Here is a 24331-nt window from a genome sequence, read left to right on the forward strand (position 1 = left end):
CTTAAGATAAGTGGTTTAAAACCAGCAACTTCTGAACTGCTGTAGAGGCATGTTGGATATATAGTCACAAGGTATACAAATTGAATATCACTGCTTATAACATAGACAAGGTAGGGAGGCAGGGACCCAGTGCTATGATTGAGCTGGAAGTGTTATAGACTGGCACCCTGGCAATTGGTGAAATAGCACTTCATATACACTGAGCATCAATAATAATTTTATATAAAAATTCAATTATTATTGTAATCATTTAAACTGGTACAAATAGAAGATACTTGTTAGGTGTGTATGATACCAGATGAAAGGTATTAATCCGCAACGAATCTTTTCCAGAGATGGGAAGGCGGTAGAACGAGAGGACATGAAATGAGATTGAAGGGGGGCAGACTCAGGAAAGATGTCAGGAAGTATTTCTTCACGGAGAGGGTGGTGAACGCTTGGAATGCCCTCCCGCGGGAGGTGGTGGAGATGAAAACGGTAACGGAATTCAAGCATGCGTGGGACAGGCATAAAGGAATCCTGTGCAGAAGGAATGGATCCACAGAAGCTTAGCTGAAATTGGGTGGCAGGGGGAAGAGGGGTTGGTGGTTGAGAGGCTAGGATGGGGGAGGGCAGACTTGTATACGGGGTCTGTGCCGGAGCCGGTGATGGGAGGCGGGACTGGTGGTTGGGAGGCGGGAAATACTGCTGCACAGATTTATACAGTCTGTGCCCTGAAAAAGACAGGTACAAATCAAGGTAAGGTATACACATATGAGTTTATCGTGGGCAGACTAGATGGACCGTGCAGGTCTTTTTCTGCCGTCATCTACTATGTTACTATGAAAGTTTAGACGTTTAATCTTGATTAGAGATTAAATTTTAACTGCCAAGCATTAGATCATTCTTCTAATCTTTTTAGATCACTTCTCATGTTGTCCAGTCTCTCCAGGTGTCCACTCTGCTGCAGTTCTGCGTGTCTTCCACAAAAAGGCAAATTTCCCTTTCCTTTACTTTAAGTAGTTTCTCACTATTCCAGAAGATAGTTGTGTCCATCAACCAGCAGGGGGAGATAGAGAACTGAAAACTGAGCTGCGATACCTCTCTCTTGGCATCCAGTCCAGCTCCTCAGTATTTTCTATCTCCAGCAGGTGGGAGGACACACTTTTCAGCCTCTGGTCCTGAGTGATTTGCTCCTTGTCCAGTTGATCAACTAGTCCCCAGTAGTGCTTTGCAGGTGGCTTGAGCCTGCAGAGTCACATCTGGAGATCTTCAGATCCCTATCTCTGGTGCTCCACAAATTTACTTCTTCCCTCTCTGCCCCTCTCCCCTGTTTTCTGTGGTGCTCTCCTTTTCTAGCACAACAACCTTAAAAAAAAGAAAGGAGAAGGAAAAAAGGCTTATTGGAAATCGTGGGACAGAGTATCAATCCTGATTCTTTCTCAGCTGGGGTAAGACTTGTGAAGATTGGGGGGAGCTACCAGCAGTGGTAAGTCGACGAAAGTTTGACTCGGAACTGTTTGGAGCAGGGGAGGGGTCCTGAATTACTGCTTTGGACTGCACTGTGCTGCGTTTGTGCCAGTTGAGGTAAATAGCAACTCCCGTAGAGGCAGTTAAGTGGTTTTCCTGCTGTGGGACCCACTGGCCTGTTTTGGGGCGTTGCAGTGTGAGCAAGCCAGTAATCCTGTGGGACATAAGAGAAATGGTTGGCGGCAGCACGTCTTTGGATTTGGCACAGCATCCAAATATGCCGGGGACTTTGGGCTCTCCGGCAGGGCTAGTGCACAGTTTAATGCAGGAGAGCACAGGAACAGGCTCCATTTTGTTGGGACTGACAGGCCATGAGGAATAGCCTCTGATCAAGCGTGGAGTACAACCGCCATTTTACAACCTCAGAGCCTGACAGAGCATTCAGCTGCGTTGGGAGCTTTGTTTTCTCCAGAGTTTATGTTTAAATATATTTTATTTTAAGAGGAGTATCAAATGTGAACATTACAGATTGAAACTACAACAACAATATATGGCAATAATAGAAAAATACAGATATAGGCAGTAATATAAATAGCCCTCGATAAGGCCTAACCCCCCCCCCCCCCCAACACACACACAAAAAAATATCAAAAACAAAAATTGAAGAGTATCCCAAGGTGAGGAGAACATTTATAAATCTAAATTATTTAAGAAGGCAGAGTGGACATTCATAGTCAGTGTCCAAATAAGGAGTCCATATTTTGAGAAATTTACGCTTAGTGAACGCCCTCTGTCAGAAATAGAGTTGCTCTATCCGCAATAGCTCCTGCATCTGATTACGCCACTGAAGCAGAGATCGTGGTTCGGGATGGATCCATTGGAGGAAGATGCAATGCTTAGCAATCAAACAAGTCTTATGTTAAAAAAAAAAAAAAGAGTGGAGACCCACGACCCCTCCACTATTTCATCCATGACATCCAGTACACTACGAAACAGTATAGCATCCCAGGTGCGGTTATACATCTAGCGCAAATGAGTCCGAAGTGTGAGTCAAAAAGGATGGATCACAGGGCAATCCCAGACACAGTGTTTATAAGAAACATCTTGTGCCCCACATTTGAAATCCCATTTTTTAAAGTTCAGGATGGGTGGATATACATTCACAACAAACATTTGCAGTGGAGTTCCTGTAATTGAGCGCTTTCCACCCCAAAAGAAACACTGCTTAAACTTGTATGCAAGAATAAGTCCCAAAATCAATAGCTCATTGTGTGGCAATCCTCTGAAAAGGATTCATGCTTCTGGGATGTTTCAATCCTTCATAATATCTCCCCACCAAACCTTTATGCACAGCAGGTAAGGGCCAGTATTCATCAAAAGAGGAGTCTTGAAAATTAACACCACGTGTTGTCACTAAAGAATGTACATGGTGTCAAAGTTGTAAATATGCATACCAGGGGCGTAGCCACGGGTGGATGGGCCCACCCAATTTGGGGTCAGGCTCGCCCAGCAGCAGTGTTCCTGCAAGTAGATTGCAGCGATTCCAGTCGCGGGGCAGGCTCGCAGCGATTCCCACACGCTGCCTGCCACTCAACAATCTCCTTGCAGCTACTAAGCGCTATCCCGGAAGCCTCTCCTCTGCCACAACTTCCAGGTTCTGTCCTGTCAAGATGCGGCAGAGGAGAGGCTTCCGGACTAGCGCTTAGCAACTGCAAGGAGGTCGTTGAGCAGTAGGCGGTGAGGTGTGTGGAAATCGCTTGCGCTGCCAGCGACCAGGAGAAGAGAAGCGAAGGGGACGAAAGATGAGGGTGAGGGAAGATGGAGTGAAAGATGCTGCACGGGGGAAGGGATGATGAGGAAAAGATGTTGCACAGGGGAGGGAAGACGGGGGACAGAAGCTGCACAGGGGTGAGGGAAGATGGAAGGAAAGATGCTGCACAGGAGGGGAGGGAAGATGGAAAGATGAGGCATGGTGGGTGGGGGAGATGCTGCACGGGGAAGAAGGGAGAGGTACAGCAAAGGGGTGGATGGGTGAGGAAGGGAGAAGTCTTGGCTGCATATGAGGTGGAGGGGAGGGAGACATTCTGCATAGAGAGGGGATAGGTGGTGAGAGGGGGAGAAATGTTGAACATAGGGGTAGAGAGGAGGGAGAAATGGTGGGCATAAGGGTGGAGGGAAGGGAGAAATGTTAGACATGATGGAGAGGGGAGGAATGGAGAGATGCTGCATGGGAAGGGAAGAGAAATGTTGGACCCAGGACACAAGGGAGAGGGAGAGAGAAATGTTGGACATGATGGTAGAGGGGAGGAAGGTAGGGATGCTGTATGGGAAGGGGAGAGAGATGTTGGACCCAGAACACAAAGGAGAGGGAGAGAGAGATGGTGGACAGTGGGAATGAGAGGGGGAGATGGACATGGGGGTGGATGAAAGGGGAGGTAGAGGTACACAGTAGGTGGTGAGGGGAGAAAGAGAGGGAAAATGCTGGGCCATGGGAGAGAGGACAGGAATGAAGAGAGAAGGAGCAGGAAAATATAAGGCTACCAGGGTGGGGTGGGGAGGGGATCAGATGCTGGTTAGAAGGGTGGAGGGAGGAAGACGATGGGAATGGTGGAACCCTGTGGGAGAGGCCAAGAGGGGGAGGAGGGGGTGGCAAGGAAATGAATGAGAGCGATTACAGAGGGTAGAAATATGGTAATGGGGAGTAGATTAAAGATGAAAGAGAAAGTAGGGATGGGGAGGAGTAAGATGGGGAATGGGAGAGCTAGTGGGTGAAAGAAGAAGATGGAAATTTGATAGGCAGTTGAAAAGTAAAAAGGAGGCGAAGAAGGGTGAGAGAGAGGCAGAAAAGAGCTAAAAAGGAATGTTCAATATGTCAGAGGCAGGAATAGTGAGGGAACAGACAGGAGAGAGGAAAAAAGACATATGGACTGCAGCCGCTTGAAGAAGAATTAGCAGACGACAGAGAGGAAAGCAGAAAAGAGAAATTGGAACCAGCAAGATGGGAAAATAAAATGTCCAGACAACAAAGGTAGAAACAAAGCATTTTATTTTGAATGCTTTAAATGGAATATGTTAGCTTTTGGAAACGCCTTTGTATTGTGTTCTGTAGAAAAGGAAATGCATTTCTGTTTTATGTTTCCAGTATTGTAGTAATGCTATGTTTAACTTCTTGGGGTTCCCTTTCAATTTTTGTCTAAACATTTCTATTTTTAATTTGTGATCCCTTTTTCTGTATTTGGTGAGGGTCTGTTGGTGTGATAGTAATGGCAGGTGGGAAATTGGAGGGGAGGCAAAGAGGAGAGGGAATCGGGGAGGGGAGCCCTCCTTTATTTTCTGACCTGGGCCCAAGCAGGTCTAACACCAGTCCTAACCCTTGTTGTATAACTGGTGAGGATTCCCAGTCATCCCCAGCTAAGGACCTCCTCCAAAGGCGGCCAGAACTCCCTTTTAGCAAGCTCTGGCAACAGCATCCTTGAACCATCGACAGCTAAGCATGTGTGGGGTGCTGGCATCAGTGGCTTAGGGTCGCTGCTGCTGCTGCCTGCCAAGCTTGGTAAAAGAGAGTTCTGGCCACCTTCAGAGAAAGTCTTCAGCTGACAGAGCTTGAGGATCCTCATTAGCTAAAGTATTTATATTTTGAGGTGGAGGTAGGCGGAGCAGAGAAAATTTTGTGCCCACCCACTTTGGGCTCAGGCCCACCCAAAACTGGCTGTCTGGCTACGCCATTGTCTAGGACATCCCTATCCCAAATGAAAACCAGATATAGTAGTAAAAGAGGAAAAAACCCCCACCAGAATGGTACTGATTAAAGTGTTGGTCCCAAGTGATTGTGGAGAGAGGGAACATAAGAATAGCCATACTGGGTAGCCCAGTATCCTGTTTCCAAACAGTGGCCAAGCCAGGTCACAAGAACCTGGCAGAATCCCAAATAGTAGCAAGATTCCATGCTAACGATCCCGGGACAAGATGGGGCCCTCTGTCTATCTCAATAGCAGACTATGGACTCCAGGAACTTGTCCAAACCTAGATGATCCAGAACCTCTTTGTTTTCCCACAATTCTCTTTGGATCAGGATCCTAATGCTTTTCAGGTGCTCTGTTTCCAGTGAATGAGCCGTGTGCCACCTTGTTGTGCCTTTCTGCCTAAACATTTTTCCACCATTAGCACTTCACAGTTAGCCACGAGATGAGTAACTCTTTCTAGCTTTGCTTGTCTTCTTAAACTATTGTGGATTCTTTGTGTCTAACCTCACACCAGGAATTCTGCTTCCGTTTTTACTCTGATTGCATCTGACACCTGTATGGAAGAATGGTGCCAAAGATAAACTTTGTAATTTCTTTCTCAGAGAATTATTAGTTAAGGATTTACAAAGCCACATTTCAGTACCAAAAATATGGTGTCCCCCCCCCCCTTAAATAATACAATTTGGAGCAGTTTTATTTTTGTGGAGGAGTGTGGTAGCCGTGTTAGTCCACTCTTAAGGTTATCAATAGAAATCAAACAAAATAAAACATGGAAAAGAAACTAAGATGATACCTTTTTTATTGGACATAACTTAATACATTTCTTGATTAGCTTTCGAAGGTTGCCCTTCTTCCTCAGATCGGAAATAAGCAAATGTGCTAGCTGACAGTGTATATAAGTGAAAACATTCAAGCATTACTATGACAGTAAAATAGATACCATTGGAGATTCTACATGGAATGTTGCTACTATTGGAGATTCTACATGGAATGTTGCTATTCCAGTAGCAACATTCCATGTAGAAGGCTGCGCAGGCTTCTGTTTCTGTGAGTCTGACGTCCTGCACGTACGTGCAGGACGTCAGACTCACAGAAGCAGAAGCCTGCGCGGCCACATTGCTGATCTACAAGGGCCGACTTCTACATGGAATGTTGCTACTGGAATAGCAACATTCCATGTAGAATCTATGGAAATCAAACAAAATAAAACATGGAAAAGAAAATAAGATGATACCTTTTTTATTGGACATACCTTAATACATTTCTTGATTAGCTTTCGAAGGTTGCCCTTCTTCCTCAGATCGGAAATAAGCAAATGTGCTAGCTGACAGTGTATATAAGTGAAAATTTTTGTGGAGAAACCAGCAATGCTGTTAAGACTGTTAAATCCCATGCTCCTACTTTTGTGATAATACTAATTACTTCTAATACATGCTTATGTTTGTCATTCATGATATGGAGCTGTACCAATCAGCAGATGACGAAGTCTCAGGCACTCACGCATGTAAATTAAGTAGTAGAATTTTTTTCTCCTTCCTTTCTTATATTATTTGAGTCAGTCAGAATGGAAAGCAACACTAGGTCATATAAAGTCTTTTCTCTTAAATGCTAATGATACGTCTCGCTCTCGTTGTCAGCGGAGTAGCATTACTGGCAATTTGCACCCATCTCTTGTAATGAAACCCTCCCCCACCTCCCCAATCACCCTTCCGCCCACAAAGGAAGGCTTCTGCTATTGTTGCAGTAGTACTTGGGCTTTAAAATGACCGTGCCCTTCCGGCAAAGATCAAAAGAGATGAAATTAGCACCCATGTACAGAGACTGACTCTTGATTTATTAATTAGAGTGCCTTTTAAGAAAAGTTAATTTATTCTGTTAAGGAAAGAAAGAAAAAAATCAAATTCTCTAATTCAAAAACGCCCCAAATTAATCCTTTGTTCGCGTTCTTTTCTTCGTTGGCTGTTTGAAACATTTTTACCTCAATAGAAAGTTAAATGTGGTTATACAGGGTCATTTCAGGTGTTTATTCCACAGCCTAACCGAAGGTTATTGTAATCCTTTGCCAGGCATATGTTGATATATTTCTTTCCCAACCTTTCAGAGTGAAATCCCCTACTTTCATAGACACAAAATTGGCCTATAGATAACACTCTTTTATCTGTGGGAAATTATTTGGGTTAAATAGACCAATGCTAATTACTTCCCTTTTCTTTATTAATTCAGATAAATATGCATATCTAGAGGAAAGACGGGTTGGGTGAACAGTGCGTTGACATAGGGTCACAAAGTCTTTTCCCCTTTCGGTCACAGGTTTAAATATGGCTTAGGCAGGGGTGTGCTGGTAAAATTTTAACAACGGGCTCTCTCTCTGGGCATAGCCGGCCCTGAAATTTTGGGGGTGGGGTGTGGAAATACATGCCTCTCTCTCTTCTTGCTTGTGTGGGCACGCTAGGCATACCTTTGCCGAGCCCCACCAGCCAATAAATGGACTGCCACCATTCTCTGCTGCTTTGTTTCTGGCTCTGAGCAACATGATGGAACCTTCTTGCACTTGCATGAAAAGTCCCAGCCTGATGCTCAGAGTCAGAAACAAGGAGCAGGGAACAGCAGCAGTCTATTTACTTGGCTGGTGGGGCCAGCATCACTGCCAGCAAAGTAAAAGAGAACTCAGGAGGGGGCCCAACCCCACATTTTGGGAGTCAGTTGTTAAAGTAGCCATGGGGAGGCCTACTTTAACAACCGGCTCCCAAAATTCTTAACAAACGGCTCTCGCGAGCCCGTGAGAGCCCGCTCCAGCACACCACTGGGCTTAGGTCAGTAGAGAGCAAAAATCGTAACATGGTAAATAATTGCAGAAAAAGACTTAAAATGGCCCATCCTGTGTCCCCAGCAGTGTTTTCTCCACTTTGTGTACACGTGCATAGAAATTCCTATATAAAATGAAGTAACCAGTGTCCCTTCCTCAGTATCCCTCCTCTAACCTTTTTGAGTAGTGGGTTTGCCTTTTAAGTTTGTAGCTGCTACTTCCTTATCCTGCTAAGACCAGTGTAGGAGGCAGATGCTGCCGGGCATGTAGAAACCAGTGAGTTAGTATCAAATTTCTTCAGTGGGTGCCCCGGTTGGCCTCCTGGAAGCAGCCGGACCGCTTGTGGAGGCCAGAGAGCAAGCTCTGCTTCTTCTGAGGAGCCAATTTTGGTGAGGCCATTTTGTCGCTGCTCTGCTAGAATCATGCTCGGTGCAGTTTGCTTTGAAGCCCTTTGGGACCGGGGGCTGCAAGGCAGGGGCTTGAGGCCCCATATGTTACAGGCCCTAATTGTTTTAGAGGAGCTCTAGGCTAGAGCAGTGGCGTTCCTAGGGCGGCTGACACCCGGGGCAGATCGCCGATGCGCCCCCCCCCCCCTGGGTGCAGCGCCTCCCCCCCCCCCCCCCCCCGGCGAAATGAACCCCCCCCCCCCCCCCGGGTGCATTTTTACCTGCTAGGGGGGGTGCCATGCACCTGTCTGCTTCGCTCGTTCCATTCTCCTTCTGCCCCGGAACAGGTTCCTGTTCCGGGGCAGAGGGAGCACGGAACGAGCGGCACCGACAGGCGCGTGGCACCCCCCAGCGGCGTGCACCCGGGGCGGACTGCACCCACCGCCCCCCCCCCCCAGGAACGCCACTGGGCTAGAGGAGTTTAAGGGTGTTGCTCCAGGTCCTTTGGGGAGATCTCCCTGATGGCCAAGGATCTCGGGGGATGGGGTCCCAGCTTTATCTGGGGATATTTCCCAGGTTTGCAAGCAGGCTGAGTTTCTCAGGGCTCTGATGATAAACAGGGGCTAATCACTCTTCTGACCTCCTTGAAGACGGCATGTGAGATACGAACAGTGTGGAAGACAGTGGTTCCTTCCTGGGGAGATGCCTCCCTGTTTGGAGCAGAGCTATACCTCTGAAAGGATGAGGACTCTCCAACCGTGAGGCTCTTCTATAGGTAAGAGCTCTCTTCCTTAATTGAGCAGGTTTCTGGCTCACCACATTTCTGGGCTCACCGGAGAAGAGCTTACAGATGAGATCCCATACTTGAAGGTCTCTACAAACCTTTTAGAGCAGGGATGTAGGCAATCATGGTCCTCAAGGACCACAACCCAGTTGGGTTTTCGGGATTTCCACAGTGAATATGCATGAAATTGATTTCCATGTACTGCTTTCATTGTATACAAATAGATCTCATGCATATTCATTGTAGAAATCTTGAAAACACGATTGGATTGTGGCCCTCAAAGGCTGTGGTTGCCCACTCCTGTTCTAGAGTGGAGGAGTAGACTAATGGTTAGTGCAACGGGCTTTGATTCTGACAACCTGAGTTCAATTTCACCTGCAGCTCCTTGTGACCTTGGGCAAGTCACTTAACTCTCCATTGCCCCAAATACAACAAAGAAAGTGTCTGTAAATAATATGTACAGCGCTGCTGCGTACGTTTAGTAGTGCTATAGAAATGATTAGTAGTAGTAGTATTCCAGATGGGAGTTGCCAGACATAGTTCTCTAGGGCTCTAAATGCATGGGCAGTCTCTATCCCCTTCCACAGGAGGACCCTTGACGGATGGTTCCATCTCCATAAAGTAGACTCTTTGGTGATGATGATCACCAAAAAGACTACTATACGAATGAAGGGCAGCTCAGTCTGTAAGGATGCTATGATTACAAGGTGGAGTTGTTTCTTAAGGAAGCCTTTTAACAATTCAGCTCTTGGCATACAGGCTTGGACTGGTTGGTGCTTACCACGGACATGAGTCTGGGGTGCTGGGATTCTCTTTATTTGGGTCATATAGTACAGAGACATCTCCATCAGAGGCCTCCTGGATTATCATTCATCTGGAGGCCAGGGCCATTCGCTTGTCACTTCAGTTCTTCCAGCCACTCCCACAGGAAGAGGCAGTCATGGTGCTGTCAATGTAACAGAGGTGGTATACCTCAACAAGCGAAATGGGACCAGGAATTCAATGGTTCCGAAGATTGGTTGGATTTTTTCCTGGGCAGAATATCATCTGGCAGTGATCTCCGTGGCTTACATAGCAGAAGTAGGCAGTGTTCAAGTGGATATTCTCAGCAGGCATTCCCTGGATGTGGAGAAGTGGGAGTCCCTCAGCTTTACAGGTCCTAGTAGATTGCAAGCAGCTTAAAAGGGTTTATCGCAGGGCGTGCTCAGGCATCCTGCGGGAAGTTCCAGATTAGTGCGCGCACAGCATGCGATAAGAAATTATTTTTATTTTTTTACTGTAGAGGGGCGTGTCGGGGGGGGGGGGGGGTCAGAGAGTGGGCATTTCTGCATTAATTAGTGCAGCTACACTACCGTGCGCTAATTAATTAGCATATGAGCCCTTAACATCTACAAAACAGGTGGCATTAAGTGCTGACGTGCTAATCACACTTCATCACCCTCCCCCTCAGTCCCGCCCAACTCTAACTACTACCTGCAGGAATCTCCAGGCAGTTGACCCCCCACCCTATCCGCTAGTATCTCTGATCTCCTCCCGTCCATCACGTCCTCCGAGTCCGTCGACAAGGCTGTTTCCAATTACAATGCCACTCTCTCCTCCGCCCTAGACACCCTTGCACCGTCTGTTTCCCGTCCCACTAGGCGCACTAATCCCCAGCCCTGGCTTAACCCTTGCACCCGTTACCTTCGCTCCTGCTTCCGATCGGCTGAACGCCTATGGAGGAAATCTCGCACCCATACTGACTTCATTCACTACAAATTCATGCTATCCTCCTTCCAGTCCTCCCTATTCCTCGCCAAACAGGACTACTACACTAATTTCACTAATTCCCTCAGTTCTAACCCTCGTCGTCTCTTCGCCATCCTCAACTCCCTCCTCAAAGTACCCTCCGCTCCCACCCCCCCCCCCTTCACTCTCTCCTCAATCACTGGCTGATTACTTCCGCGACAAGGTCCAGAAGATCAACCTCGAATTCACCACTAAACTGTCTCCTCCCCTTCATCCTATTACCCACTCCCTCAACCAATCAACCCAGGCCTCCTTCTCCTCCTTTCCTGATATCACCGAAGAGGAAACCGCCAATCGTCTCTCCTCCTCGAAATGCACCACCTGTTCCTCAGACCCCATCCCCACCAACCTACTTACCACCATCTCTCCCACTATCACCCCTCCCATCTGTCATATCCTCAACCTCTCTCTCTCCACTGTAACTGTCCCTGACACCTTCAAGCATGCTGTTGTCACACCTCTCCTCAAAAAACCTTCACTTGACCCTACTTGTCCCTCTAACTACCGCCCCATCTCCCTCCTACCCTTCCTCTCCAAAATACTTGAACGCGCCGTTCACAGCCGTTGCATTGATTTTCTCGCCTCTCATACCATCCTCGATCCGCTTCAATCTGGCTTTCGCCCACTTCACTCGACAGAAACGGCATTATCCAAAGTCTGTAATGACCTGTTCCTCGCCAAATCCAAAGGTTATTACTCCATCCTCATTCTCCTCGACCTATCCGCCGCTTTTGACACTGTCAATCACAACTTACTTCTTGACACACTGTCCTCTTTTGGGTTCCAGGGCTCTGTCCTCTCCTGGTTCTCCTCTTATCTCTCCCATCGTACCTTCAGAGTACACTCTCATGGTTCTTCCTCCACCCCTATCCCGCTCTCTGTTGGAGTCCCTCAGGGTTCTGTCCTTGGACCCCTTCTTTTCTCTATCTACACCTCTTCCCTGGGCTCCCTGATCTCGTCTCATGGCTTCCAGTATCATCTCTATGCTGACGACACCCAGCTTTATCTCTCCACACCTGACATCACTGCGGAAACCCAGGCCAAAGTATCGGCCTGCTTATCCGACATTGCTGCCTGGATGTCCAACCGCCACCTGAAACTGAACATGGCCAAGACCGAACTTCTTGTCTTCCCACCCAATCCCACTTCCCCTCTACCTCCACTCTCTATTTCGGTTGATAACATCCTCATCGTCCCCGTCTCATCTGCCCGCAACCTCGGTGTCATCTTCGACTCCTCCCTCTCCTTCTCTGCGCATATCCAGCAGATAGCCAAGACCTGTTGCTTCTTCCTCTATAACATTAGCAAAATCCGCCCTTTCCTCTCTGAGCACACCACCCGAACAGAGCACAATCATTACCTCTCGCCTTGACTACTGCAACCTACTCCTCACTGGTCTGCAACTTAGCCACCTATCCCCCCTCCAGTCCGTTCAGAACTCTGCTGCACGTCTTATCTTCCGCCTGAACCGATACACTCATACAACCCCCCTCCTCAAGTCACTTCATTGGCTTCCGATCAGGTACCGCATTCAATTCAAGCTTCTGCTACTAACCTACAAATGTACTCGATCTGCAGCCCCTCCTTACCTCTCAACCCTCATCTCCCCTTACGTTCCTACCCGTAACCTCCGCTCTCAAGACAAATCCCTCCTTTCAGTACCCTTCTCCACCACCGCTAACTCCAGGCTCCGCCCTTTCTGCCTCGCCTCACCCCACGCGTGGAACAAACTCCCCGAGCCCATACGCCAGGCCCCCTCCCTGCCCATCTTCAAATCTCTGCTTAAAACCCACCTCTTCAACGTCGCCTTCGGCACCTAACGTCTACACCTCTACCCAGGAAATCTAGTCTGCTCAACTTGACATTTCGTTCTTTAGATTGTACTCCTTTGAGCAGGGACCGTCCTTCTTTGTTTATTTTGTACAGCGCTGCGTAACCCTAGTAGCGCTCTAGAAATGTTAAGTAGTAGTAGTAGTAATAACCACATTCTAATGAGAACATTCTGATATACTAGTAAAAAAGGCCCGTTTCTGTAGGCAAGGAAATGGGCCTTAGGCAGGCAATTCCCCCCCCCCCCCCATGCTACGGCCCCCTCGAACCCCCCCTTCCGCAAACCTGCCACCACCGCCGCCGCCGTTGTTGTGCTACCTACCTTCCCTTCCCGTAGGTTCCTCAATCATCTTCTTAGAAAGTTTAACTCCGTGCGTCTGACGTCAGATGCACGGAGTTAAACTTTCTAAGAAGATGATTGAGGAACCCACCCGAAGGTAGTGCACAACAGCGGCGGGAGGGGGGGGGGTGCGGTTTTCGGCGTTCCGGGGGAGGGGGGATCGACAGGTTCGCGGGAGGGGGTGGGTTTCGAGGGGGCCATAGCGCGGGGGGGTGACAGCTGATTCCGAGGCAGTAGGAGGAGTAGGGAAGCACGCTGCGCGTGTTTCCCTACTCCTCCCCTTGCCTTGGAATCAGCTGTGTTGACGTCAGTGACGTCCGTGCGTATCTGCCTCGCAGACCACTTGCAGCCAGGGAGCCACGGTCCCAAGCATAGAACGTTGGAGGTGAGAATTATTATATAGGATTGTTTTCAATAATGTTTTTTGTAAAAGCTCAAGAAAGGAGAAAAGGTCTCAGCACTAGGGTGTTACAAACTGCACTCTTTCATGCGCAATTCATTCATAGATTAAAAAAAACCCAAAATATACGTTTTTTTTGAGCCAGAACACCTTAAAGCATTTCTTGAAATGAAAAAATTAGCCATAAAACCTAAAGAGTAATTGATGGTGTCATCTGATTATAAAGATATAACGGGATCGTAGGCCAGGCCATATAATTTTTATATTTTTTCTTTTCTTCTTGGGATCTCCTGTTATCTAATTCACCTCCTCCCCCCCCCCTTGTGTATTGTGGTCTAAAAAATTGTATAAACTTGTTTTTTTCCTGTAGGGTTCAATATATGAGCCCGACAATTCTTGCTCTTTTTTTTTTCTTTTTATGTATTCAAGTTTTACAATGTATTTCAATTGCATGTTAAGTGTGTAGAAAAAAAAGTCAAATTAATAAATAAAAAAAAACAGTTTTGGACTCTTTGATACCTGATTGGTTCAGACTTTTTGTCGTTTTAGTCAGTGGCGTAGGCAGAAGACAATTTTTGGGTGGGCCAGCGGGTTGGATGGGTGGGCACTACAACCCCCCACCCCACCCCCACCCCCACACACAGTCCAGCACATTTCAAGTTATCGGTGCTGCCTCCATTCACCTTCTCCCACCGTGGCGCTGCCTCCTCTCCTGCACTTCATGGTCTTCGTCTCCCACCCCCGCGGCAGCGCTCTATCGGCGCTGCCTGCCTGACAGCTGACAGACGCGGCGCGATGACGTCCTGCTCCGGGACCTTCCCTCTGCCGTGTGCAATCCGCCCTGCGTAAACAGGAAGTTGAATCAACGCAGCAGAGGGAAGGCCCCGGAGCAGGAGGACGTCGCGCCGCTGTCAGGCAGGCAGCGCTGATAGCAAATTGAAAGCACTGCCGCGAGGGTGGGAGACAGAGACCGTGAAGTGCAGGAGAGGAGGCAGCGCTATGGCGGGGGTGGGAGAAGGTGGGCCTGGGCCCACCCGTAGCTACGCCCCTGGTTTTAGTATAGAGCTGGTGGCCATTTATGTTAATAAGAAACGTATAGTAGGCAGCACCATTATTTGTAATCTCTTATAACTTGCTTCAAATATTATTTGTAAGAGTTTATACAAATTTGTTTATTTCACCACAATTTTTTTTTCTGTTCAGCATATTTTGTGTCTGAGTGAAACAATGGCCACCATCGGATGTAGACAGTAACTGACAGACTGCTCAAATACATTTCTTTTCTTTTTTTTTTTTGTGGCACAATTTTGGTATTGAATTTTATATTTGTATGGTCTGAAAAGAGGTTTTTTTTTTTTTGCCTATGCTTGAGTTGCACATAGATGAGGGGAGTTTGTGAGCACCCTAGCGCGCCAAGGCTTTTTCCTTCTCCTTGAGCTTTTTTGAAAAAAAAAAATATATGTATGTGTATATATATATTTATATATATACATAAATTATATAATAATTCTCACCTCCAACAGGATGTGCTTGGGACCGTGCCTGCCGGAAGTGGTCTAGGCAGGCACGCACTGACCTCAGTGACAGACAATTTGGCAAAGCAAAACAATCTGAGTGCTTGCCATTAGGACACAGGGTAGATAGGAGACTTTTAAAAGACTGAAGGAACCGAAGTGTTAAATGGGGGGGAGGGGAGAGTTCTGAATGACTGAAAGACATGAACATTTGGGAAAGGAAAACAATCTGAATGCTGGCCATTAGGACACAGGGTGCATAGGAGAGTTTTAAAAGACTGAAGGAACCAAAAGTGTTCGGCGGGGGGGGGGGGGGGGTTTGAGTTCTTTCAGTATCTCCAGATGCATGCCATCTGGTCCAGGTGATTTACTACGCTTTAATTTATCGACTTGGCTCAGTATGGAGGCATATTTTCAAAGCACTTAGCCTTCCAAAGTTCCATAGGTTTCTATGGAACTTTGGAAGGCTAAGTGCTTTGAAAATATCCCTCTATATCTTCCAGACTCGCCAAGATTTCTTTCAGTTCTTCTGCATCATCAACTTTGAAGACCTGGTAGATCTCTTACATCTTCTTCCATAAAGACTGAAGCAAAGAAATTCAGTCTCTCTGCTATGGCCTTGTCCTCTCTAGTGTCCGTTTTCCTCCTTCATGATCTATCGGTCTCATAGATTCCCTCACAGGCTTTCTGCTTTTGATGTACCTGAAAAATTTGTTACTATGAATTTTTGCCTCTGGCGGCAAATTTCTCTTCATATTCTGTTTTAGCCTTCGTTATCAGTGCTTGGCATCTAACTCGCAAGTGCTTATGTTGCTTCTGTTGGGAGGCGGGGCTGGTGGTTGGGAGGTGGGGATAGTGCTGGGCAGACCTATACGGTCTGTGCCAGAGCCGGTGGTGGGAGGCGGGGCTGGTGGTTGGGAGGCGGGGATAGTGCTGGGCAGACTTATACGGTCTGTGCCAGAGCCGGTGGTGGGAGGCGGGGATAGTGCTGGGCAGACTTATACGGACTGTGCCAGAGCTGGTGGTGGGAGGCGGGGCTGGTGGTTGGGAGACGGGGATAGTGCTGGGCAGACTTGTATAGTCTGTGCCAGAGCCGGTGGTGGGAGGCAGGACTGGTGGTTGGGAGGCGGGGATAGTGCTGGGCCGACTTATACGGTCTGTGCCAGAGCTGGTGGTGGGAGGCGGGGATAGTGCTGGGCAGACTTATACGGTCTGTGCCAGAGCTGGTGGTGGGAGGCAGGGATAGTGCTGGGCAGACTTGTACGGTCTGTGCCTTGAAAATGACAGTTACAAATCAAGATATACACAAAAAGCAGCACATATGAGTTTGTCTTGTTGGGCAGACTGGATGGACCGTGCAGGTCTTTTTCTGCTTTCATTTACTATGTTACTATTTTGGTCCTTTTTCCATTGTTTGAAGAATGTTCTTTTGGCTCTAATAGCCTCTTTTACTTCACCTTTTTAAATATATAATAAGTTTGATTCTTTTTTGGACAGAGAACAATTTGGAGTTAGAATGAGATGAACATTGTTTGTAAGGAAAGCATGGTTGATGGCGAAGAGATGTATCTTATTTCAATGGGTACAGGAAAGTCCTCCCACATTGATGTTGTGGAGAAATCAAATGCATAATTCCATTTGTATGGAGAGAATGTCAGTCAAGTGATAAGGAAAGAAAACAATTAATAGATTTATCCAGTTCCAGACCCCTTTCCTGGACTTTTTAACACCTAAATTGAGAAGCACTCACCTAAATACTTTGAGTAAACTAAGTAGTATGCTTAGGGTTAAGAATTAACATCCACTTGTAGTTTAAGGTTGTCCAATTATTTTATTTTTTGTTTTTGTTACGTTTGTACCCCGTGCTTTCCCACTCATGGCAGGCTCAATGTGGCTTACATGGGGCAATGGGGGGTTAAGTGACTTGCCCAGAGTCACAAGGAGCTGCCTGTGCCTGAAGTGGGAATCAAACCCAGTTCCTCAGGACCAAAGTCCACCACCCTAACCACTAGGCCACTCCTCTAGGCCACTAGGCCACTCCTCCACTCCACTTAGTAGCATTGTCTGGACTTGCAATAACAGGAGAAATCAGGGTGGGGGAAGAGGGAGAAACAAATGCAGTTTTTTTTCTTTTTTGGTGGGAAACAAAAAATATGTATACTATCGGCTACTGTAATAGTACCATGCTGATGTACTCTTAGGGGCCCCTTTACAAAGGTGCATTTGGCACTACACATGTGCAGTGTGTGCCAAAACGAGACTACTGCCAGGCTATGGCCCCCGCTCCCCCTGTAGTAATTTCAGATTTTGCTCGCGCCCATACCTCCTGGATGATTTATTTATTTATTTCCTCCCACACGCGTAATTTTCGGCTGTAATTGGCACTTGACGCTGATCGGTCACTGCACGTGTAGTACATGAGCGCCTACTGCTAGATCAGTGGGTGGTGTTAAGGGCTCAGGCCAGTTTTAGGTGTCCTGGTGTCATGTCCCCTACCTCAATGCAAGCGGCGTCCCCAGGCTGCGCAGTGTCCCGTCGACACGCACACTTGACTGGCACAGCCATGAGCCATGTGTGTGTAGTTCTTCTCTGGCTGCAGGCTCCTTGATTGCTTTGCTTCCACCCAACTGTGTCTGCTCTCTCTCTTTCTCACTGCCTGGCTTCCCTTGCTTCTCTCCTATTGGTCTTCCGGTTCCTCCTTCCCCTGCTCTTCTCCTATGGCTGTGCTCCATCTCCCTGCCAGTCCCTGCTGATGTCAGACGCCAGCACTTTATCAGCTGAGCTCTTCCTGGACTCCATGCTTTGGCTTCTACTTTGGTAGGTGTTACTTGCTCAGTAGTTTGCTTCTTCTCTACTTTACTACTACTACTTATCATTTCTATAGCGCTACTAGACGTACGCAGCGCTGTACACTTGAACATGAAGAGACAGTCCCTGCTCGACAGAGCTTACAATCTAATTAGGACAGACAAACAGGACAAACAAGAGATAAGGGAATATTAAAGTGAGGATGGTAAAATAAGGGTTCTCAACAAGTGAACAAGGAGTTAAAAGCAGCATCAAAAAGGTGGGCTTTTAGCTTAGATTTGAAGACGGCCAGAGATGGAGCTTGACGTACTGGTTCAGGAAGTCTATTCCAGGCAATAAGGTGCAGCAAGATAAAAGGAACGGAGTCTGGAGTTAGCAGTGGAGGACAAGGGTGCAGATAAGAGAGATTTACCCAGTGAACGGAGTTCCCGGGGAGGAATGTAGGGAGAGATGAGAATGGAGAGGTACTGAGGAGCTGCAGAGTGAATGCACTTATAGGTGCTGACTTTGCCTGTACCTGGATTACTCTCTTGCCTGCTGCCTGCCTACTGACTTTGCCTGTACCTGGATTACTCTCTTGCCTGCTGCCTGCCTATTGACTTTACCTGTGCCTGGATTACTCTCTTGCCTGCTACCTGCCTACTGACTTTGCCTGTACCTGGATTACTCTCTTGCCTGCTGCCTGCCTATTGACTTTACCTGTGCCTGGATTACTCTCTTGCCTGCTGCCTGCCTACTGACTTTGCCTGTACCTGGATTACACTCTTGACCTGCTGCCTGCCTGGCCGATATGTTCACCACCCCGCTTCCAGCTCCGTCTCGTAAACCCTGCAGGCCGCCCGCACCTAGGGGCTCAACCTCTGGGGCACGGCGGTCAGCGCAGGTGAAACCCGGGGTTGTCCGGCCACCAAGCAGAACCTGGTCCGAGTACCAGGCTCAGCAGCGCTCTACTTGGTACAAGAACTCACAAGTCTGACAGCTGGTTTCATTTTTACCGCAGGCCCTTTTCCCGGCCCATTAAAAAAAAAGCCTTTTTTTGCATATGCGGTGAAAACTGGCCTGACGCGCACCTAATACCTACACTACCACAGGCCACTTTTTGCCACAGCTTAGTAAATGGACCCCTTAGATATTTATTTCTATTGTGTGACTTTATAAAATAAGAACCAAGACCCAAACCAAATCTTAACACAAATTTACACCTGCTCTGAAGGAGATGTAAATTTGTGCATGTGCTTATGTATTTTATTAAATACACTCATACAAATTCAAGCACCACATTGCAGCAAGTGTAACTTCCAGAGAGCATCACTTTACCATATGCTGTGGGAATGTCCAGACATTAAGAAATTCTGGGATAATATTATGGAATTCTGTGAGACATTAATTCATAAGACAATTAGATTGTCACCTAAAAATCTAATCTTGGGCCCAGGGGGGAGCGGGTTAAATCTGAGGCACACAGAGGGGGCATATTCATGTATAAGGCAATAATTATAGGGAAGCAATGTATTCTGCAATTTTGGACTCAGGATATTGGGCCCTCTTTCTGGCAGTGGAGGAATTTGCTTCATACCTTGGTGCTTCTGGAGGCACGTGAGGTGCACCGAAGCCCTAGGAGTAAACAACGATTCTGGGAGATTTGGGAGCCGTACGTGCAGGCCCTATCAGGCAGAGCCCGCAGCTTACTAGTGAACTCACTCACATTGTAGCTTGTGATAGGAAGAAAGACATGTTAGAATAGGCTGACGTGGGAGGGAGGAGGGTGGGTAAGGAGATGGGAGGGAGGGGGGGATGTGTGTTTTTATGCGTAAACATATGAAAACTGATTTAAGTTAAAGAAATGTGGTTTTCGTAGTAGATTAAGAATATGCTATAGTGCTATGGCATTGATCTGTTGAGTTTACGTGTTTTTGAGGGGGAAGGGGGTTGCATAAAAAGGGGGGGGGGGAAAGAATTGTATTATATGTTATTTGATATATTGCTATGAATAGAGGATTCTGACTCTGAGAGTGATGATCTTTCTGTATCATGGCATGTGATGTTTACTAATAAAAATAATTAAAATAAAAAAAATAAAATAAATACACTCATACATTGCAGATCATATGAAAGTAGGTTAACTCTTTTTTTTTTTTTTTTTCCTATAAACATACTTTAATCATGGAAAATGTTTTATCAGATTGCCCCCTTTCCCAGTCCTCCTGCATTTTTCTTTTGTCCACAAACCTCACTTCTTACAGCCATCTTCTCTTCCGTCTTCCTGTACTTCACAGCCTTCTTAGTGCTTCTCCCTTGTTCCACATGTTTGTGATTCCCTCTTTTCTTCCGCCATCTTTCCCCAGTCTCGTGTTCTTTTTTTTTAATGTCAAATGTTTTCAATAGTAACATAGTAGATGACGGCAGAAAAAGACCTGCTCGGTCCATCCAGTCTGCCCACCAAGATAAACTCATATGTGCTACTTCTTGTGTATACCTTACCTTGATTTGTATCTGCCATTTTCAGGGCACAGACCGTAGAAGTCTTGCCCAGAACTAGCCCTACCACCCAAACACCAGCCTCACCTCCCAATCTCGGCTAAGCTTCTGTGGATCCATTCCTTCTGAACAGGATTCCTTTATGTTTATCCCACGCATGCTTGAATTCCACTACCGTTTTCATCTCCACCACCTCCCGCGGGAGGGCATTCCAAGCATCCACCACTCTCTCCGTGAAAAAATGCTTCCTGACAGTTTTCTTGAGTTTGCCCCCCTTCAATCTCATTTCATGTCCTCTCGTTCTACCGCCGTCCCATCTACGGAAAAAGGTTAGTTTGCGGATTAATACCTTTCAAATATTTGTATGTCTGTATCATATCACCCCTGTTTCTCCTTTCCTCCAGTGTATACATGTTCAGGTCAGCAAGTCTCTCCTCATACGTCTTGTAACGCAAGCACTACACAAGAAAACAGTCCAATTCCGCATCGTGGGAAAAGAGTAGAAACAAGGAAATCTTATCTTTTAACTCCTAACCACTACTCACTTGCCCTGTCCTTTTATCCCCACCTCTTTATTCCCTTGCCTCTTAGTTGTTTTGTCTGTTTACCTGTCTTATTTAGATTGTAAGCTCTTTGAGCAGGGACTGTCTTTTCGTGTATGGTGTACAGCGCTGTGTATGCCTTGTAGCGCTATAGAAATGATAAGTAGACAGATAGATAGATCTCACTTATAGCAAAATCAATAACTTACTGGAGGATGATTAAGGCATTGATAATATAAACCACTTATGATCTCATAACTTGACTTCCCTATCTATAAAAGTCTTTCCAACTGAGCTGGTTCAAACAAAAAAAAAATTAACTCATGACAAGGTAATGAAACGTTTGGAAGGAGATTTTTCACCCCTCGCTTGATACCATCTCAGTACTGTCACTCTTCTCACCCAGTAGGTACTGTTGCTCTTTCCTCCTATTTCTGCTAGAAGTACAGGGACTTTGAGTAGGGTATCCACTCCCTGGGTTGCGCCAACTGCATCTACATCTCTGCTTTTTGTCCAGGGAGTGTATATAGGGGTCAGAGCAGCCACTACAACCAGTAGTTAATATTTTGTGTCCCTGTGCTTCCAATGGCACCAATAGCAATACCAGGATCTGGGAGCTGAGAACAGCAGTAAAAGCAGCGATGGAGGAAGAAGAGAGTGGGAACATAAGAACGTAAGCGTTGCCATACTGAGACAGAGCGAAGGTCTTCTAGCCCAGCATCCTGTTTCCAACAGTGGCCAATCCAGGTTACAAGTACCTGGCAGAAACCCAAAGAGTAGCAACATTCCATGTAGAACCCCAAAGAATAGAAGGATTCTAGAATCCTAAAGAGTAACAAGAGTCCATGTAGAACCCCAAATAACAGCAAGATTCTAGAATCCTAAAGAGTAACAAGATTCCATGTAGAGCTCCAAAGAGTAGCAACATTCCATTCAGAATCCCAAGTACATAAGTATTGCCATACTGGGAAAGACCAAGGGTCCATCAAGCCCAACATTCTGTTTCCAACAGTGGCCAATCCAGGTCACAAGTACCTGGCAAGATCTCAAAACAGTACAATACATTTTATGCTGATTATCCTAGAAATAGTAACATAGTAACATAGTAGATGACGGCAGAAAAAGACCTGCACGGTCCACCCAGTCTGCCCAACAAGATAAACTCACGTGCCATTTTTTGTGTATACCTTACCTTGATTTGTACCTGTCTTTTTCAGGGCACAGACTGTATAAGTCTGCCCAGCACTATCCCCACCTCCCAATCACCAGCCCCGCCTCCCACCACCGGCTCTGGCACAGACCGTATAAGTCTGCCCAGCACTATCCTCGCCTCCCAACCACCAGCCCTGCCTCCCAACTACCGGCTCTGGCACAGACCGTATAAGTCTGCTCAGCACTATCCCCACCTCCCACCGCCGGCTAAGCTTCTGGGGATCCCTTCCTGAAGTCCATCTTAATAATGGCTTAAAAAAGGTTTGGACAATTTCTTAAAAGAAAAGTCCATAAGTCATTATTAAGATGAACTTGGGAAAATCCACTGCTGATTCCTAGACTAAGTAGCATAAAATCTGTGATACTTTTTTGGGATCTTGTCAGGTAGTTGTAACCTGGATTGGCCACACTGTATACTGGGCCTGATGGACCTTCAGTCTTTCCCAGTCTGCCAACGCTTATGTTCTTATGGGTCAGCTTTGTTTTAGGTCACCAGTCATAGCAATTTTAGGATTGCAACTGCCAGCAAAGCTAGGTAGTATTTGCATGATAAAAAGTGTGATTTGCCTTCTTTTCTGCATTGCAGTACCCTGGTGATGAAATGAACATCTTCTCCTTCCACAGGTGACCGATATTGCTGATGCTATGATCCTCAAACAGCTTTTTGAAAACCTGTTTCATAATGGAGTGGTGGTGGTAGCAACATCAAACAGGCCTCCCGAAGGTAAAAAAAAAGAAATCCCACTTTACTATGAAGCGCTACGCATTCAAGGAATAGAAAACAGAAGTTTGTTTATTTAAAAACTTGATGAATCGCCAATCTTGGCCAAGGCCAAATTGAGACAATTTGTACATGGTTAAAATATAAGAAACATGAGTTAGAACCTCCAGTAGATACAGGATAGACACAGTCGTTCAAGAAGAGAGAATTCATCCTGAAGACAAACAGTCAAACTAACTTTCACAGCTACTGCTGCCCCCTGTCCAGCACTCCAGCGTCTTCAAAGGCTATAAGAAAAAAGTGAGATTTCAAACTAGCTCTAAATTGGTTATAGGATGATTCTGATCTAGTCAAAAGAGGAAGATTGTTCCATAAACTGGGTGCCAGGACAAAAGTAAGCACTGTGTCTGAGAAACCCTTTATTACAGACTCGACACGGATCTGTGTCGAGTCTGTAATAAAGGTTTTCTCATTTTATCCTCCTGTCCCAGTCTCTGGAGTCATTGGTCCATTTCCCAGTCCTGTTTGTTTGTCCCTGTGCACTCCACCATCCTGCTGGCTATGATCTTTGCTTTTTTTAAAATATAAATCTTGTTTATTAACATCTTAAACCATTGTCACATTACAATCCACAATAAACTGTAATACATCAAGATGTTTCGAGCATTTTTCCCCTTTTTCTACCCCTTCCAAGTTTTTCATTTGATTTAATTTGACATTTATGTTCTTGCTAACCAGAAAAATCAGTTCAAGATGGATTACATTATTAAAAATATAGTCATAACAGGAGTGAAGGAAATCCAAATAAATAAGTGAATATTGTTAGTGTCACTCACACACACAAGGAGTGACATGGGTGCACATACTGCAGCGGGACATGTTTATCCACTCCTACCCTAGCTGAGATAATATTTAACCATCTCTCTGACCTCACATGCAACTTTCTTCAAATCAGTCATCTTACTTTCTAATTCTTCCTACTTTCTTACTCATCTATATGTTACAACTTTGCCTTACCCTTCACTACCAATTATAATGTTCTAGTACATACTGAGGCTCATTTTCGAAGCACTTAGACTTACAAATTTGCTTAGTAACCTATAGAACTTTGTAAGTCCAAATGCTTTGAAAACGAGCCCCACTGTGTTGTCATTGCAAGTAGAATACCATGCCATACTTTGTATTGTTTTTGAATATTTTTACTGCTGTAGTTGCCTATTGCTCATGTTTGATCTATTCTTACTGTACACCGCCTTGAGAGAACTCCTTCAAAAAGGCGGTAAATAAATCCTAATAAATAAAATAAATAAATAATGTAAATCTCTCTCTATTTTCAAATACCTAATCACAAAAGACAGACTTTAATTTTTTACCAAAATGAAGATCATTTGTTTCCTCCCTAAGCTTCAGAGGCAGGACGTTCCAAAGTCTCTAAAAAGCTCATCTTCAGTGGGGAGGTGGGTATACCTGTACTAAACCTTAAAAACATTGAAGTTTATTATAAAATGTTTTACCTGTGGTGGGAGCTTA

At 46.1% G+C, this 24331-nt stretch overlaps 1 protein-coding gene across 1 annotated transcript in view; it reads left to right on the forward strand.

The window, feature by feature from the left end:
• AFG1L (AFG1 like ATPase) overlaps positions 1 to 24331 on the forward strand; it is a 350420-nt gene that overhangs the window by 93509 nt on the left and 232580 nt on the right. Inside the window, exon 6 of the mRNA XM_030195195.1 lies at positions 22705 to 22804. Within this exon, the coding sequence (XP_030051055.1) occupies positions 22705 to 22804 (100 nt within the window). The remainder of the gene's footprint in view (positions 1 to 22704; positions 22805 to 24331) is intronic.

The sequence above is a fragment of the Microcaecilia unicolor genome, chromosome 3 (genome assembly GCF_901765095.1).
Source record: "Microcaecilia unicolor chromosome 3, aMicUni1.1, whole genome shotgun sequence".
Lineage (NCBI taxonomy): Eukaryota > Metazoa > Chordata > Amphibia > Gymnophiona > Siphonopidae > Microcaecilia > Microcaecilia unicolor.